Source organism: Actinia tenebrosa, unplaced genomic scaffold (assembly GCF_029948245.1).
Source record: "Actinia tenebrosa isolate PJP-AT-01 unplaced genomic scaffold, QUT_ActTen_1.0 PGA_scaffold0__85_contigs__length_37466705, whole genome shotgun sequence".
Classification (NCBI taxonomy): domain Eukaryota; kingdom Metazoa; phylum Cnidaria; class Anthozoa; order Actiniaria; family Actiniidae; genus Actinia; species Actinia tenebrosa.
In genome coordinates this window covers 32,463,093-32,481,384 of record NW_028292569.1, presented here as the reverse complement: position 1 = coordinate 32,481,384, position 18,292 = coordinate 32,463,093, and the positions used below count along the sequence as shown (strand labels likewise).

Here is an 18,292-nt window from a genome sequence, read left to right as displayed (position 1 = left end):
AAGACAAATTTTTGAGTGATCTCAAACAACTGCCATGGTCAGACATCAAGTCTTACGATGATCCGAATGATATGTGGATTCGCTGGAAAACCTTGCTAACCAAGTGTATTGATTCCCACCTGCCTGTTCGCCACAAGCGTGTGGGAAGGAAAAACTCACCATGGATCACAACGGAGCTAATACAGAAAATGCGGTCACGTGACCAATTGAAAAGGAAAGCAATTTCCACTGACAGTGACTTATTTTGGAAAAAATACAAAGAATCGAGAAACAGGATTAATAACGAAATTAGATTAGCGAAGAAAAAATACTTTACGGAAAATTTAGCACTAAATAAATCTGATCCTCGGAAAACATGGCACCTCCTTAATGATCTAAGTGCTCGAAAGGCTAGCAAATTTTCCGGCGTTTCCGAAATTAAAGTTGCCAATAAATCAGTAACCTCACCAAGTGAGATGGCCGAGATTTTCAATGAACATTTCACAAGTATAGGCCAGACTCTAGCCAATAAATTACCTCCATCTGACATTAAATTTGAATCATTTCTGAAACCTACAACTGGTAAAACTTTCGCTATCCAACCTCCAAGTGAGCAAACTGTTTGCGACTTGTTAAGAAGTATAAAGGAAAAGAAAGCTGCAGGCTTAGATAACATACCCAACAAATTGCTAAAAATGTCCACCTCTATAGTGGGACCATCTCTCACTGTGATTTTTCGACAATCTATTAAAATGGGCATTTTTCCTAGGGAGTGGAAAATAGCGAAAGTAACGCCTATATTTAAAAAAGGGGAGAAAACTGACCTAAACAATTATCGCCCAATCTCGGTCATCCCCACTGCTTCAAAGATATTTGAGAAGATCGTTTATGATCAACTATACGATTATTTGAATGAAAACCAGTTATTGACGGAATGCCAGTCAGGCTTTCGCTCCCTGCACAGCACTGTCACCGCGTTGCTCGAAGCAACGAACGAATGGTCAGTTAATATAGACAAGGGACTACTTAACGGAGTAATCTTCATAGACCTCCAAAAAGCCTTCGACACCATAGATCATGAAATTCTTTTGTCCAAACTATCGAATTATGGTGTAGATGAAGGCTCACTCAAGTGGTTCCGTTCTTATTTACTGACGAGGTCTCAGCTGTGCAGTGTTAACGGAAGTCTGTCTGAGCCTTGTACTGTGAGCTGCGGTGTACCACAAGGCAGTAATTTAGGCCCACTTTTATTTCTCCTGTATATTAATGACTTACCAAATTGTTTGGCGCAAGCCATAACAAGAATGTTTGCTGATGATACCAGCATCAGCGTTCATGGTAAAAATGTAGGAGACTTGGAACCAAGCATCAACACTGAACTCACTAATATACATCAGTGGTTGTTAGCAAATAAGCTAAGCTTGAATGTAGCGAAAACGGAATTTATGATTATTGGGTCCCGCCAAAAGTTCACAGCGCAATGCGATTCCACTATTAATATTGCGATTAATGGAGCTAGCGTTAAACAAGTTGATCACACCAAATCTTTGGGTGTCACTATCGATAAAAACCTTAATAGGTCAGAACATGTTAACAACATTTCGAAGAAAATCTCTTCAAGTATAGGGGCTCTAAAACGTGTTCGCCCATTTATTTCGACCGATAGTGCCATCCAAATCTACGAAGCCTTAATTCTACCCAAACTGGACTATTGTAGTGCAGTTTGGGATGGATTAAGTGATAAACTATGTGTTCAACTACAAAAGCGTCAAAATCGAGCGGCTAGAGTTATCACAAGATCTAACTATGACATAAGATCTAGCCATCTCCTTGACCAATTAAACTGGGATACACTTGCAGTTCGTCGTAAAAAACAAAAAGCCCTACTAATGTTTAAGACGATGCAGGGACGTACACCAGTTTACTTACAAAACCTTTTCTCCGACTACCATACTAAATACAACCTTCGAAATCATGATCATAAACTGTCAATACCTAAGCCACACACTGAATATCTAAAACGATCATTCAGCTATAGTGGGGCAAAATTGTGGAATGACCTACCGTTAAATATAAAAGAGGTCAAGTCAGTACGAAAATTTAAAACGGAAATTGATAGTTTGTACAGTAAGAAAAGTTGTAACTAAGGGCTCCACGGCAAACATGTAAAACAGTAACTAGCTTTTTAATCGTAAATCTTTACTTTTAAATATTTTTAGGCAATCGACTGATGTTTTTACCGTGGCAAAATAAAGAAGCTTCCTTCCTTCCTTCCTTCCTTCCCATGGTTTTGGTCGATTTTGTCCCATTTTCACACCTTTTGGGAAGATATGCATTATTCATGAAGAAAGCAAAATAGGTCATTTTTGACCAATTTGTGGCAAAAAGCATGGACTATAGCCCATGGTTTTGGTCGATTTTGGTCCATTTTCACACCTTTTTGGAAGTATTCATTATTCATGAAGGATGCACAATAGGTCATTTTTGGGCATTTTGAGGCAAAAAGCATGGACTATTGCCTATGGTTTTTGTCGATTTTGGTCCATTTTCACACCTTTTGATAAGATATACATTATTCTTGAAGGATGCATACTAAGTCATTTTTGGCCAAAAAGCATGGACTATAGCCCATGGTTTTTGTCGATTTTGGCCCATTCTCACACCTTTTGAGAAGATATGCATTATTTATGAAGGATGTATGTTGTATTTCTAGTAGCTCAGCTCTGAAGAATGTAAAATGCAAAAAGGGGAATTTTTTGAGATTTTTCGCGGAATACCTGGTTTATAGGGTGCAAACACTAAAAGTGTGCAAGACTTTGCACTATTTAGTAGTAAATAGTGCTAATTAAACAAAAGAAAACAATAGGATTAGCATAATTTAGCAGTATTTAGAGGTATCTATGTTACACACTTATAGTGTTTGTACTCTATAAACAATTTCACATTTACTTAAAATTATCATTTGTATGGGGTACGATATTAATGACCATGATAAGGCGTTCGTCGAAACGTGTTAATTTATGAAATAGTCAATGTACTTTTAAAAATTTATTTTTTTAACTTAAAGTATTTATTTTATTAAATATTCTTTTGCAAAATTTCTTACAATTCTTGGAATTAAATTTAAAATCTTTTAAAAAGATAATATTAAGATATTATCAATGTTTAATGGATATGCTGAGTGATTTAAACAAAGAGGAAGTAATGTGTTGCATGTGAATGTTGAAAAATCGTTCAACTAAAACCATCACTTATTTACTATATTGCTTTGGCTTCCTTTAAAATTGATCTTATTATATTATTCAATTAAAAACCAAATTTGTTGAAATGACGTCATATGTAGATATTTTTGGATATTACGTCACAAATAAAAACTTTGTAGAGATGACGTCACATGTAAAACTTTGTGATGAGATACCACGTGATTATTTCCCGCAACTGTTGGTTACTATGGCAATGACTTGATTTAAAATTTCTACTAAAATGTTATAACGTTTCCTTCTAAAGCCAACTTTGTAGAGATGACGTCACATGTAAAACTTTGTGGACATGACGTCATGTTAAAGCTTTGTGATTAGATATCACGTGATTATTTCCGCTATTTTGGATCTCGCACTTTTTCAAATCAATTGGTTATCTAAGTTTTCATACCTTACTTTAGAAGATGGCTGCCACGAGAAACTAACGTCCAATAAAAAACAAGTTTTAGGATCAAATTATGATGATGATGATGATGATGATGATGATGATGATGATGATGATGATGGTGATGATGGTGATGATGATGATGATGATGATAGTGATGATGATGATGATGATGATGATGATGGTGATGATGATGATGATGATGATGATGGTGATGATGATGATGATGATGATGGTGATGATGATGATGATGATGATCTATAAATATTGATTATCTTTATCTTGAATATCAAAAAGAGCTGAATTATTAAATTAAAACGACTAAGAGTACGAAATAATTCAAATACAAACGATAGAATATTGGAAAACTTCTAGCGACTGAATTGTAGTTCAAAGACATGATTTTACAGGGGTGAGGTGGGGAGCCGTTAAGTTATTTATGGATCTTTTTAGTTCAGTTGTTAACGTATTTCCGGGACCAGCAAAAAGCAAAAACTGGTTTCAATGATTTAACGTTCAGCTGAAACCACAGGGAGCCCAATTTAGTTGAAAGTGAATTGTTAAAATAAAATCGGAAAAACTAAATAATTTTTTTAAATTCGAGGTCTAGATAATGAGCTCCGAAATACGAATGAAAAAAAAAAAATCGATAAAAAATGCACTAGAACATTTTTTTTCGCGCGCGCATTTGTTTTTCTATATGGTAATGATAAAAAGGTAAATTATACACCGTGAAAAGATGAAAAAACTTACTGACGTTTCGGACGCTAGTCCTTCGTCTTTTACTCTTTTACTCCGACGAAGGACTAGCGTCCGAAACGTCAGTAAGTTTTTTCATCTTTTCACGGTGTATAATTTACCTTTTTATCATTACTGTTTCATTAAAAACACCGACGCAGCTCACACTAGTTTTTAGCTAGTTATCTCTTATTTTACTATATAATTTGCCTATGGTATCTAATGTCGCTCTTATGTATATATACTCCTAATTATTTATTTCTTCCCATTTTATTTTCACCATTCACTTTCAACTAAATTAAACCAAAATCAATTTTGGGTTCCCTGTGTTCCCAGTCCCACTTGCCACGCCCTTTCTAAAAACTGTCCATCATGTTTATAATTATAATAAAATTAATAATAAATATGTAATATCATCTAATAACTAATATTAATATTAAGCTGATAAATACCGCAGATACCAGTTCAAATCTGAAATTGAAACAAATTGAAATATTAATAAATTATCTGTAATAAATGGATAATAGATATATATCTTATTCGACATTTCAGGGTACAGTACGTTTGGATAATTATTCGAAAACCTATATGAATGTTAACCCACTCTCTCTCGTTCATTTTATACCACAGGGATACCATGTTTCTAAGTATCACCTGCACTCCACCTTTACAGCAAGGCTTTCCTTTCTCCATGCTCATCCAGCCCCTCTCGCTCATTTTAAACCACAGGAATACCACGTTCATAAGTATTACCTATTAATTTGTAAAACACTAGCTCCACCTAAACAGCACGAAGGCTTTTCTTTCTCCATACAACATCGTGTCAGCTTCGCATTATCTCTCGGTCTTGGACAGTAGGATCTCTGTGATGCTCCCGAGTCTGCGCAATGGCTCCCACCGGGTTTACAGCAATTTGCTTGGTTGTCATAGCAACATACTTGTGTTATATTCTTTACTCTGCTCCAGTAATCTTGTGGGCATTGAAATGGATACCGCCAATCTGCTGGACACGAGTTTTTCCCTGGAAAATATATAGTTAATAAATATAGTAATAATAATAATAATAATAATAATGATAATAATAATGATAATAATAATAATGATAATATACGTCGTATATATCTATATAGATACAAAATCCCCCCCCCCTGAATTTGAAGATTGTAGGAATCATTGTTTTTGTACTTAATATTGATAGGACATTCGTATTGAAATAAAGTTGTTATAATAATAATAATGGAAATAATATTAATGATAAAATGGAAAAAAAAAAAAAATAATAATAATGATAATAATAATATACGTCGTATATATCTATACATAATACAATTGTGTTTTTTTCTGAATAGACCAGTTTCGAATTCCAAATTACCTCTGTGTTCCTTGATTACAGACTCATTTGCACATTAGCCTCGTATCAGTGTTTAAATATTCACAAATACCAACGGTAAAGTAAAGAATGCACAACTCCAACAATACGAACACTTAGAAATTCCACGGACCTTGACTGGAACACGTGAATATTCTGCACAAACTCGAGGTTAACCCTGTGCAAATGAGTCTGTAATCAAGGGACACAGCGGTAATTTGGAATTCGAAACGGGTCTATTTGAAGATCGTAGGAATCATTATTTTTGTTTGTTTGTTTGTTCGTTCAGTTGTTTGTTTCCTTGTTTGTTTGTTTGCTTTAGCTAGGAAGCATTAGCAAGTCACATATCATCGTTTCTACCTTGCTTTTCCGTAGAAAACTCAGCCACGAATCCTCTTTTATTGATTTGACCATCTGATTTAAACATCACCAATAAATACCCCCCACTTGAGTACAACTTAGGTGGAGTATTACTGCCACAGAATCGACCAATTAGATTCGAGCTACTAGAATTCCCATCACGCACTTCGACAAAGTCGCACTGACAACGCCCTGGCGCTGCAGAGCAGTTCTCGACTCGAAAAGATATAAAGTTGAGTTTAATTCTCGATCCTGGTTCGGCTTTGATAAGCCAGGTACATTTAGTGTTTGATGGGTAGGTAGATGAGTAATCTGGACTGACGATGACTCCGCCTTTTGTTAAAACATTGGGCTCTTCTTGACAAACTGAAATTGAAATGAATTATTTGCTTGAATATTTCAAGCTACTAAAACGACGCTATTTTACTATTAGGCAGGTGGGTAGGCATTTAGGCAGGTGGGGGGGGGGGGATCAGTAGGTAGGCAGGTAGATAGGGAGGCAGGGAAGCAGGGAGGCAGGGAGGCAGGGAGGCAGGGAGGCAGGGAGGCAGGGAGGCAGGGAGGCAGGGAGGCAGGGAGGCAGGGAGGCAGGGAGGCTGGGAGGCAAGTCCCGAGAGGATTTTTTTCTGGAGGACTAAACTATCTTTTTTTTTTGCATAAGAAAAGACGGCCTGTTACTTTGTCCCCCAGAACAATTCCTTTAGAAAATCAATGCAAGGGGTTTATATCACAATACATGCTCACCATGTCCTTTTTGAACAGATGTATAAGCAGCTAAAAATCCACTCCCACTATCCCCATGATCAGACTTAAAAACAACAATAAGTTGTTTTCCACTTGAATACAATGATCTCGGCTTGTTCTTCCCACAGAATTTCCCTAGTGTCACGTTGTCATTGTGTTGCGTGACATCGTAAACTGTGACGTAATCACAGTCACAGTTTTTACAGTTCTCAAGATGAAACTTCGTGAATGATAACTTGATGAAATGGCTTGGTGGTGCTGTAATCTTCCAGACACATGTTGTGTCTGTTGGATAGAATTCGGCGTGTAAAGGAGATGAAAATATATCGCTATACTCTGTTAATTCAGTTACGTTTTTACACCCTGAAAACACAGAATACAAAGACTTTATCAATATAATGGATAAGTATTTAAAAACTGTTGAAGCAAGGTGCAACGATAAGGACGATAACCATAACCAATCATAGCGCTCGTTACATATGGAAACCATTAAAGTGTCAAGTTACTGTATTCACCGGTTATTCAAAAACATCCGTGACAAATTAAATAAGGAAATAATTTTCCCCCTCAAAAGAACCGACGCGACGTGTCGTCTGGTACTTTCAAAGGATTATTACTTCCTTATACTCAATGAAGACGCTTACATTTTGATTTCGAAATAATATACTATCATCCTTCCTTTATTTCTTTATTTCTATGCGATTACGTCGTCATAAATTAAGTTAATTAAGTATAGAAGGGTTAACACGTGGGATTTACACCTGGTCGTCAATACAAAACCAGTCGTAACTCAAAAAGATCAATATCCTTAGCATTGAATGATATAGGATACAGGTTACAATCAGATATAATATATTAACTACTCCAGTGAAATACAAACCATTTTCTCATTGAATACTTACATGATGCTCTTCCAGCGCCGAGCAACGTGAAAACTGTGGGGGAAAAAGTTAATCATTAATGAATTGGATTGATGCATGAAAGCAAGGTGGTTTGAAGCTTCAGGTGTATATATTGATGCCATGCGACCACATGGCGTGTACCCGATGAATAGAGGTTCAGTATGGACAATAGCGAAGCAACTTTAGTTATCAATCTCTCCGAGTTCCATCAGTGATCAGTTACAAACTTTATAACGAGCGCTAGCGTTGTTTGCCGATTTTTTTTCTTTTCTTTTCTTTTTTCTTTTCTTTTATTCTCTTCTCTTTTCTTTTCTTTTCTTTTCCTTCTCTTTCTCTTTCTTTTTCTCTCTCACCACCACTACCCGCGCTACCACCACCACCACCACTACCACTACCACTACCACTACCACTACCACTACCACTACCACTACCACTACCACTACCACTACCACTACCACTACCACTACCACTACCACTACCACTACCACTACCACTACCACAACGTACACTACTACTACTGTGTTTATCACCACCACCACCACCACCACTACCACTACCACCACTACAACTACTACCACCACCACCACCATCCAAACTACTATTACTTGTACTACTACTTCAGTTCCTGCAGTAACCATCAATCTAAACTAAGTTAAGCAAGCATTTCGTCATAATCCTTACTTTCTATAGTTTCACTGCAACACACAACACAAAAAATGACCAAATACGCCATATGCACATATATCTTCATTGTCGTGTTTTCCCTTTTGAGCCACAAGATTCCCTTACTTCGTACACAATTTCACTGTGTTGGGTCAGCGCTCCAGTTCAGCCTTGCTCGTTTTCTCGTGTTTTCAGCGTCAACACGTGTAATTATACTAAAGACTTAAGCGCCAACAATTAGCGAGCTTTATGGTTTTACGCTCTGTTAGTTGTCGCGTGACTCGACTCATTATTCTGCATCATTAAGCACCGAACAAAACAGTAACAATAATTTAAACAAGCAATTTGTAAGTGGCTTGAAGCAACAACATGCAAGCTGTGTTGTTAAGGACCTCGTACCGTTGTGGTCAACAACCAACTGCCATAAACTTTATTACATTCTTGACGACGAAGCCACATCTCGACATAAAATGCCAATGATATAATGCCACAATACCAGCAATAAATTTAACAATTATATAGTTACTTTAACTGAAAATAGAACATATTAAATTCATTTACAAATTTTTTTTCAGCTGAAGTTTAACGAAAAAACCTTGTTTTCTCTTCTCGATCAAAACCGTATATTTTCGCTCATTTTGGTTGCTATGGATACCAAATTTTAAGGCAACATTCATTGCCTCAGCAGAACACTACTTCTATTTCCTATCATTTTAATTTAAAATATATATATTTATATAAATATATTTCCCACTTCTTGTTATATCATAATATTTTGCCTGTAAAAATAATAAGCGGCGTAGTAATGATCGAAAAAGAAATCTTAAGATATTGGTTGGATCATACTTTAATTGTAGTAGACATTTTGCCGCCAAAGTAAAGCTCATTGCCGAATTTTACAACACAAATTTGAAATTACAATTATGTGTTAAATATAACGCCTTATTTTTAGTTTTCAATGAAGTTATTAATCACGACGGCGTAGAATAACTCGTTTCAATTTCCTGCAGTGCAAATATTCCCTAAACTTAATTTAAATTATTACACAGAAAAAATGGAAAAAAATTGGGTATTTTTGTAATTTGTTTATCTGACTATAAGATCTTGTCCTTTATGTTTAAATATTCAAAATTAAATTTATAAATCGGGAGCATTTTTCTCGATACAAACAAAACTATCCTTGACCACAATTGAAAGACTAATCGCGATTGAAATGATAGGAAAATCACTTAAAACCTGTAAACAATGTGCCACATTTTAACTAAGATGGCCGATAGTACAAGGAATGTCGCTTTTTTGAACTAAATAACAATAAAACAAGAATTCTTTTACGTATTTCTATTTACTAGAGACACATTCGCTACCAAGTATCTGTAACACGTGTCGTTTGAACAAAGCTATTAGCGATATTAGCCACGTGCAATAAAAACATAACATCAATTTACTCATATATTTTCAAAAATATTTAAAAACCACGAAATTAAAATTAAATTCTACTTGACCAGAGTTTGAAAACATTCTTAAATCTCACGAAGAAACGATGAAAACTCTCTTCGGAATAAAAAACTTTGAGTTTAAAATGGGTTAAAAAGCGAATATAAATAAACACTCCGGCTCGCAGGTCTGAACAAAGACAGGCCAAAGGAGAAATAAGACGGCGTGACCGATTTGTTTTCTCAACCAGTTTTTTCGCTGGCAATAATAAATTTGTAACAATAATACGGCCATTTTCCCTTAATGTTGTGTTAAAAATATAATCACTAAACAAGGAATATGGAATAATGTCATTAAAGCCAGAAATTCGAAAAAGAAGAAGCAAATTTCCTCATTTTTTAGAGTTTATTGCATCGTCGTCAGAATCAAGCAGACGGTTGCCCAACTCTTATAAAAAATATAAAAATCTTGAATGAAAAATTCAATAAATACTTACAAAAAATAACTTGTAGCATCCCGCAGGATTTAAACTTCCCTCCTATCTCGAAATTATTGTCTTTTTACGTCTGAGGAGCTGTGGATTCATGTCGAAATTTCGATCCAGTGAGGCGTGTCAGGACTTGTTCCACTGTCACGCAAGCTTCACGGTCAATCTTGGTTTATATGTAAATTTTTGCAGGTGATCTTTGTGGACGTTGTTGACACATTTGAGTGCGATAAATCCTTTTATTGGAGGATCTAAAGTATGAAAGTAAACACTGTAGACCAATTGATTACACTAATGCCAAAATAAAGTTAACCTCTATAGAAATAGATACAAGTATATTTTTTAATTATTTCAGCATATTGTTCAGTTTTGAGCTACTGCTGTTATGCTAATTCAAAACATTTTACCCCAAAAATGAAGAAATTATTTTTTTGTTTATTTCGCTTTGTTTTAAAAAGAATAAAATACTGATACTTGTTTCCTGCTGAAAAATTATGAATTTCAAAGTAAAAATATGCTTGTTATGAGGAAATCTAACTTAAATCACTAAAAAAACCCAAGAGATTTCAATCAGAGCCTTTGAAAAAAATTCCTATTTTGACAGAAAAACACAATTAACCAAACCTATAGAAAAGCAGTGGGGAGTTTATGAAGTATTTTAAAGAAAAAATAGGGAATTTTAAATTTTCAAAGTGAAATATTTTTCTTCGAGTTATTATGACATATGGAGTGCCATCTTTGGAAAGTCCAAAAACAAGTTTATATTGACTTCATAAAAGTACTTATTGACCACTCCTACTTACCAAGTAGGTTACACCCACACTGCCAAACATTTTTGATAAATTAAGCATATTTTTAAGTGTGTGCTATGTGATTTTCTTTTAAATAAGTGCTCAGTAATGAAGATAACTGATTGAAAGCTTACCTCAAGACAAAAGTGTGGACTAGTTAAGAAATATGATGTTTAAATGCTGAAACAAAAAAATATTTTTGAAGAATTCTCATTAAATTTTCAATACTTGTAACACATTAATAAGCACAATTATTCCCACGATAAATACAAAAGGAAAAGAAGTAATAATAATAATAACAATCATAAATAAAAGTAATAAAGAATTCACACAGGTTTTCAGTATTAAAACTAACTTTATTTAGACAACAAGCTTCAATACTACGCTTATATAAGTACAAAAATACTATTCGTTATTATTAGTAATTTGGTTTTAACTTGCTAATAAAAATTTGACACAGCTTCTACTCTTTATTACCATAGATTTATGGAAATACATTTCTGCTCCAATTGTTTTTTTCAACTAAAGAATGTCTTGAGGAGATTTTCATCCAACGAAAAAAATAAAATAAAATAAAACAAAGTTCAGAATGATACAAAAATAAAACAAAAAAAAAAATTTTCAAAATATTCTCAAGAATTTCATTACTTAACAAATTAAAGAGCAACAGTAGCCTAGCAACCCTAAGGTTACACAAATCACCATGGAAACATACTCGTATAGTCTTAAAGGCATATTGGGAAAAGTAAAAGATTAGTAGATTTGTCACGAAAACAGTTTTTCCTTTGAAGAAATAAAAAAACCACCGATGACCGAACGGTAATGAAACGAATAATTGACGACCTAATCGATATTATATCGGAGACCAATAGCCAATCGATACTGCAATAATAACTGTGTAATAATTATTCAACAAAATAAGTATTAATGTACTGAGAATCTATAATGTTTTTGCTAATAAGCAGAGGGATCATGGTAGTCATGTTGGAGTACAACCCAAGGGAACCAACTCAACTATTTTGGTGTCATCCAACATGGCCCCTGTGATATCACTCATAAGAGAAACGAGTAATATTTCCAGACCTATAATATTTTTCTAATTCAATCATCATCTTCGGGAACATATCGGGCTTGTCGAATTTTACCGAGCTTCATCCGAGCGAGCTCGAGTTCTTTTTCGATACGAAGGACGTGTTCCTGAGCCTCTAGTTCTTGTGCAATTCCACCTACGAACCGCTGGTTAATAATGACCGTGGTCTCTTCTTCTTCAAAGATGGCGGCTTTCTTCGCAGCACGGACTAAGTTATCCGCGGCACGTTTCACCGCGTTACCAGCAACCTGAAAATAAACCACAAAAAAACCCAGACATTACTCAAAATATGTACGCATTGCAGCATGGGAAATGTAGTACGCACAAAGTTAATTGTGCTTAAATTGCGTATAGGAAAATGGAAGGCGTTTACAAGTTTTTCTCCTTCCACAGAACCTAATATAGCTACGCGTTTTATAAATCCTAATTCGATCTTTGAGTTAGCTGTAACTTGACTCCGATCAGTCCAGAAATTGTCTTAGGGTTTGATCTGTAAAGTTAGCCGGGACCTGACTTAGATTACCCCAAAGTTTGTTTCAGAGTTCGAGAAAATGTGAAGGTTTTGTGTTCTTAAAAATGCGGTCCAATCTGAGTGAAATCAGATCTCGTCCACGATGTAGGTTCCAACGACTCTAAATGGCTTTCGATATGAACCAACCAAAGTTGTCCAAAATATTCGCTATCCAATCACAATTCATGGATAACCAGGAAGCCATTTGAGAGTCACATACCGTGAATTTCCTCTTCACGGAAAAAAGATTCACGAATAATGCATTAAAAAAAAAATATATGAAAAATTTTAGAGCATCGTGTTATTAAAATACCGCTTCCGCATATGTTTTTGTCTTTTCTTTCATAATTTCAATCTCCGCTTGGGTTATGACTAAATGTAATGGTATCTTTTATCGTTAATTGCGCTAATAAATGATGCATGATATCTACGCCGAATTGGTGAAAAGTCGCTTCCATTTTCATTAACAAACGAAAAGATAAAACCATGTGGCACGCCCTCAACCGCATCAAAGATTAAAGCATTTTTAAGTAAAGAAACTTTTATATAAAGAACTTCAAGATAGATGTAATGTTTATTTTGTCTAACTAAACTCAAAGCTTATGGAGTGTACGGTAGACACAAGATAGAGCTCTGTGGCACGCCCTTAACCGCATCAAAGATTAAAGCTTCCTTAAGTAAAGAAATTTTTATATAACGACCTCCAAGATATATGTAATTCTATTCTAACTAACTAAACTAAAAGCTTATGAAGCACATGTGGACACAAGACAGAACCTGTGGCACGCCTTCGCCCTCAACCGCATCAAAAGTGTGTAAAGAAATCTTTGTAAAAAAGTAATTCAAAATTATCATGCCTATTCTAACTAAATCAAAAGCTTATCAAACATATGGTGAACACTAGATAAACCCCTATGGCACGCCGTCAACCACATCGAAAATATAAGGTCTGCTACAGAAATTTCTTATACAAAGAAACCTTTGTATAAAGAACTCCAAGATTGATCTAATCCTATTCTAACTAAAGAAAGCCGAAATCCTGATCCCGATTCTGATTATCTGATTAAGTCTAGTTTAACGTACTGTTGACTCGTTTCTAGAAAGATCTTTCCGCGATAATATAAGATTATCTTTATCTCCTGTAATGCCGAATAGCTTTTAGCTACCGCATGAAAAGAAATTCCCGATATGTCAGTAAACAATCTTATAAAATCGCTTGTCTTTTGTACTGTATCAGCCACTTGTCATTATTTTTATTGATATTGGTATTTGACAATGTGGAAAATTAGTACGGAAGACAAGAATAGATAGATCTGGATAGACATGGTCTGAGTGTAGGCTAGTTTCTTCTCTATGTCTTGAGGCTAAAACATTATCTTGTATTTCCGTATATTAAGGGCGGATCGGTCTTAATTGCCATCAGATCTGATGAGCATATGGCACCTCAGCTTCTGATAATGTCTCGAGGGTATAGTATGTATTTTTATCATTCAAATCTAAAAATTACCGTTGGCTATTTTTTTATGGACTTTGAACTCGAAGCCGCTTGAACCAATCAATATTTTTTTCGTTTTTTGACTTGTTTATCGGGTATATTTTCATAAGAAACTTTTAAAATTTAGCTTCAAAAGAAAAGTAATGAAGAGAGAAAGAGAAGGAAATAAAAAGAAATGAAATGAAAGAAACGGAACGGAAAGAAAAGAGAAAAGAACGAAAGTAAATAAAATAAAGTGAAGTGAAGTGAAGTGAAGTGAAGCGAAGTGAAGTGAAGCGAAGTGAGGTGAGGTGAGGTGAGGTGAGGTGAGGTGAGGTGAGGTGAGGTGAGGTGAGGTGAGGTGAGGTGAGGTGCAACGAGGGGAAGCGAAGTGAAGTGAAGTGAAGTAAAATAATATAATACAAAATAAATAGAATAAAATAAAATAAAACAAAAGAGAGGGAAAGAGAGAGGAAAGAAATGAAAATAGGAAAAAGAAGGCACGACTACCGATTTTCTCACAAACCTGTTTTCAGTTGCTAAGAATACTAATTAATGCTCCGTAAATTGATGATGTTCATCTCTAGAACGCTACTTAAAACCTTCAATTCATTATGATAACGCTTTTTAATTAAGGCCATAATCATGAAAACGTTTTTCTTTTCCATCTTAGTTTTCCTAAAATTGTCTTAAATAAGTCGACATTGCGTTGTTCTACGCTGTTCAGAGAAGTCACCCATAAGATTGACGTTTCCTTAAGTTCTAGTATACGAGAATGAAAGGATTTTAACTAATAATTTTCGTTGTTTTTAGGAACTTCAGGTTTTCACAAAACTCTTAAGGGCTTTTGTCGCACAATTATGGAATTAGACAGATAAGCATTGCTTAGATACAATCTTACTTATGTCTAGAAATGGAAGTATCTAAGGTCTTTTCGTAATTGTTATACATACCTAACGATAATAATAACATTAATAATTTCCTTTCTTCTTTCTTTCTTCTTTCTTTTTCATTCATTCATTCATTCATTCATAAATTCATCCATTCATAAATTCATTCATTCATTCATAAATTCATTCATTCATTCATAAATTCATTCATTCATTCATAAATTCATTCATTCATTCATAAATTCATTCATTCATTCATAAATTCATTCATTCATTCATAAATTCATTTATTCATAAATTCATTCATTCATTCTTTCTTTCTTTCTTTCTTTCTCCCTTTCTTTTTTTCCTTCTTTCGTTCTTTCTCTTTTTCCTTCCTTACTTTTTTAATAGTTCGTAAAAATTAAAAGTTCAGAAATAAAGTCTTAGGAAAACAGAAAATTATACATATTTTGTAAAATAAAAAAAAATAAAACATTCATTAAATTTGATAGCGGTAGAGATGAATACTTGGCAGCCATAATATCTTTGTCTAAATTTCACTTTCAGACAAGATAGGCGTCTAAGTGGCTTAATAATACAACATTCAATACTTCCTACGTAATTGATTATTAGAATAAAGAACACTCAAAGACGTCAGAAAACATCTGTTGCTCTGAATGGAGTCACGTTGTGTACCTCCATCACTATTGGAGTGTTAGTTTTTCTTCAGAAAGAAGATTGATGGGAAAAAACTTTGTAAAAAGCAGCTGATTTGCGTTACACAAGCTTCGTTTTTGATTTATGATGTCAGAAAAGGGCTGCCCGTCATGTGATAATAGCTGCCTTTTTAATGGCTTGTAGAATCTTGGAGCTTGTTTTGATCTCTTGTTTTCTGGTTTCATGTCGTAGAAATAGTCAAATACAATAGTTTGAGGACTTATTTTGACATGTTTTGACTTAACATCCTCTAGTTGCTCCTCAGTCAACCGCTTGTTTGCCCCCCAGTCAACTCCAAAAAAGTCACGTGATCGATGGTAAGCAATTGCTTGGTATCACCCATCTGAATCAAACTCATGAATCTCAATTTTATGCACTGCGAGCTAAAATAACGGACATACTTATGCATAAGTTTAGGAGAATTTTGCATTTGATCTAAAGATATACGTACCTGTAGTCGTTTTTGTGTAGCACTGTTAGCATCAGCCTTGACCCGACAAGCCAATAGGAGCTGAGCAGTTGATGAAGCAACCTGATTGGCTCCTGCGATGAGTCTCTCTTCGCTGGCGTTTCCTTGTACAGCGGCATTTGCTGCGTCGCAGAGAGTCTGCGTGGCTGCTGCGACCGTGCGGGCCTGGAAGAAAGGAAAGTGTGAAACGTCTATAGAACAAGCAAAACTATTGGAAGAAAACTACATGTTACAAAATCTGGAAAAAATTTATAGAAAAAGCGATATTATTGGCCGGGCGTTTTAAAACTTCCAAAGAAGAATCAATATAATTGGCTGAGTCATTGAAACGGACTTTTAAAAACGTTTTAGTTTTAGTAGTAGTGCGTGTAGAGCAGAATACATATAAGAACTCTTTACGGGCACTCAAGGAGATATCTTAAAACCTTTATAGAAACAGGAATATTATTGGTTGTGGGCATGTAACATTAAACATCTTTAGAAGAAGGTATTTCATTGGACATACCGCAGATACAAGACCGAATGACCATTGGTTATCTTCCCTGGCATCTGAAGAGGCAGAGAAAACCTAACAGAAAATAACAAATGAATAAACATAAGTGGCTTGGGGGGGGGGGGGGGGGGGTAGTAAAGGGGACTTGGGTGAGGTCCCCCCTTCAACTCCATAAGGGCATAGGTTGCTATCAATAGACATCACTTCCGGTAATAGCTCTTTGTTAATGGCTTGTAGAATTTTGGAGGTTGTTTTGATCTCTTGTTTTCTGGTTTCATGTCGTAGAAATAGTCAAATGCAATAGTTTGAGGACTTATTTTGACATTTTTTGACTTAACATCCACTAGTTGCCCCTCAGTCAACCGCTTGTTTGCCCCCCAGTCAACTCCAAAAAAGTCATGTGACTGATAGTACGCAATTGTTTCTGTTGTGGTTTCTATGGTGATGTACTTACTCTTCCTGTTTCGACCAGTTCTCTCTGTGCTGCTGATGCACTCTTGACCAGTGCAACAGTGGCAGCCGTGATGGCTTTAGCCACCTCAAGGATTTGCTCTTCAAAGTTCAGAGACTCGTCTGCTTGCTGAGGAGTTAAAGAGAAGTCAAGGCTTAAGGCCAAACAAAAAATAAGTGTTTCCTGTTGCGCGACCGACGCTAATATTTTTTCATTCCTAAATGCACCCAGTAAGCTCATTTCCACTGTTGTATCAGTAAAAAAAATAAAAATAAAATAATAAAAATATCCGACCTACCGACCCCAAATATTTTTCTCATGCAACAGGAAACACACTTATTTTTTTGTTTGGCCTAATGGTAAAATAACTAATTAAGTTAATGGAAATACTTGAGATGAGGAGTGACGAATACAGTTAAAGAAGCATAGACAGAAAAACTATTTTCTATGCTACAGCATATAGAACACCAATCTCGTACCCAGAGCCTGCGTTTCTTCTGGTCTGTGTCGAAGAACGAGGGCCCTGGAACAATCCACTTTTGTGTTTACTTACGATCAAAATAAAAATAAGAAATCAGGAACCTATGTTTTAAATTTTTGGCAAGTGTTTGAACGCATGCGCTTATACCTAAAGTCCAAGAAATCCTGGTCTCAAAAAATGGATTATGCCAGAGCCCTTGTTCTTCACAGTACAACATAACAAAACACAGCACGACAAACCATGATCAAATCACCCCCTACGACAAGACATAACAACAAACCACACTACGCCACAGTATAACACCGCACCGCATCATTGACAACAACAACAACAACGACAACAATAACAAATATAAAAAACTTCTCACCTTTGGTCTTGGTTTGGGTTTAAGTTCAGCAAGTTTACGCGCAGCAGCTTCGATAGACGCAGCAGCTCCAAGAAGCTCGTTCTCTGCGATGACATTAGGATCTTCTGGGTTCACCCAGTCAGAACCTAGAGAAAAAACATACCAGTGTCACGCAATCGATATATCTGCTGTCACGCAATCAACATATCTGCTGTCACGCAATCAATATATCTGCTGTCACGTAATCTCAATCACTGTAATAATCATGCGCTCTAA

The 18,292-nt window shown here is 35.4% G+C and overlaps 2 protein-coding genes across 3 annotated transcripts in view; both read right to left on the bottom strand.

Annotated features, from left to right (window-relative positions):
• Positions 1-4,471: 4,471 nt before the first annotated feature.
• LOC116304205 (bone morphogenetic protein 1 homolog) lies at positions 4,472-10,592 on the bottom strand. 2 transcript variants are annotated; one of them, XM_031713918.2, is made up of 6 exons: positions 10,331-10,592; positions 7,738-7,770; positions 6,836-7,198; positions 6,092-6,457; positions 5,116-5,383; positions 4,472-4,833 (listed from the first exon to the last, which is right to left on the bottom strand). In XM_031713918.2, the coding sequence occupies exons 1-6, from the start codon at positions 10,347-10,349 to the stop codon at positions 4,776-4,778; spliced, it is 1,107 nt and encodes a 368-aa protein (XP_031569778.1). In that variant the 5' UTR covers positions 10,350-10,592; the 3' UTR covers positions 4,472-4,775. The 2 variants fall into 2 exon arrangements, with proteins under 2 accessions (XP_031569778.1, XP_031569761.1); XM_031713901.2 differs by lacking the exon at positions 10,331-10,592 and adding an exon at positions 8,419-9,083.
• An 855-nt stretch (positions 10,593-11,447) lies between these two features.
• LOC116304195 (talin) overlaps positions 11,448-18,292 on the bottom strand; it is a 43,325-nt gene continuing 36,480 nt past the window's right edge. Inside the window, exons 60-64 of the mRNA XM_089024018.1 lie at positions 18,038-18,162; positions 17,193-17,318; positions 16,751-16,813; positions 16,228-16,410; positions 11,448-12,450 (exon numbers count right to left, since the gene is read on the bottom strand). Of these exons, the coding sequence (XP_088880144.1) occupies positions 12,214-12,450; positions 16,228-16,410; positions 16,751-16,813; positions 17,193-17,318; positions 18,038-18,162 (734 nt within the window). The 3' untranslated portion in view covers positions 11,448-12,213. The remainder of the gene's footprint in view (positions 12,451-16,227; positions 16,411-16,750; positions 16,814-17,192; positions 17,319-18,037; positions 18,163-18,292) is intronic.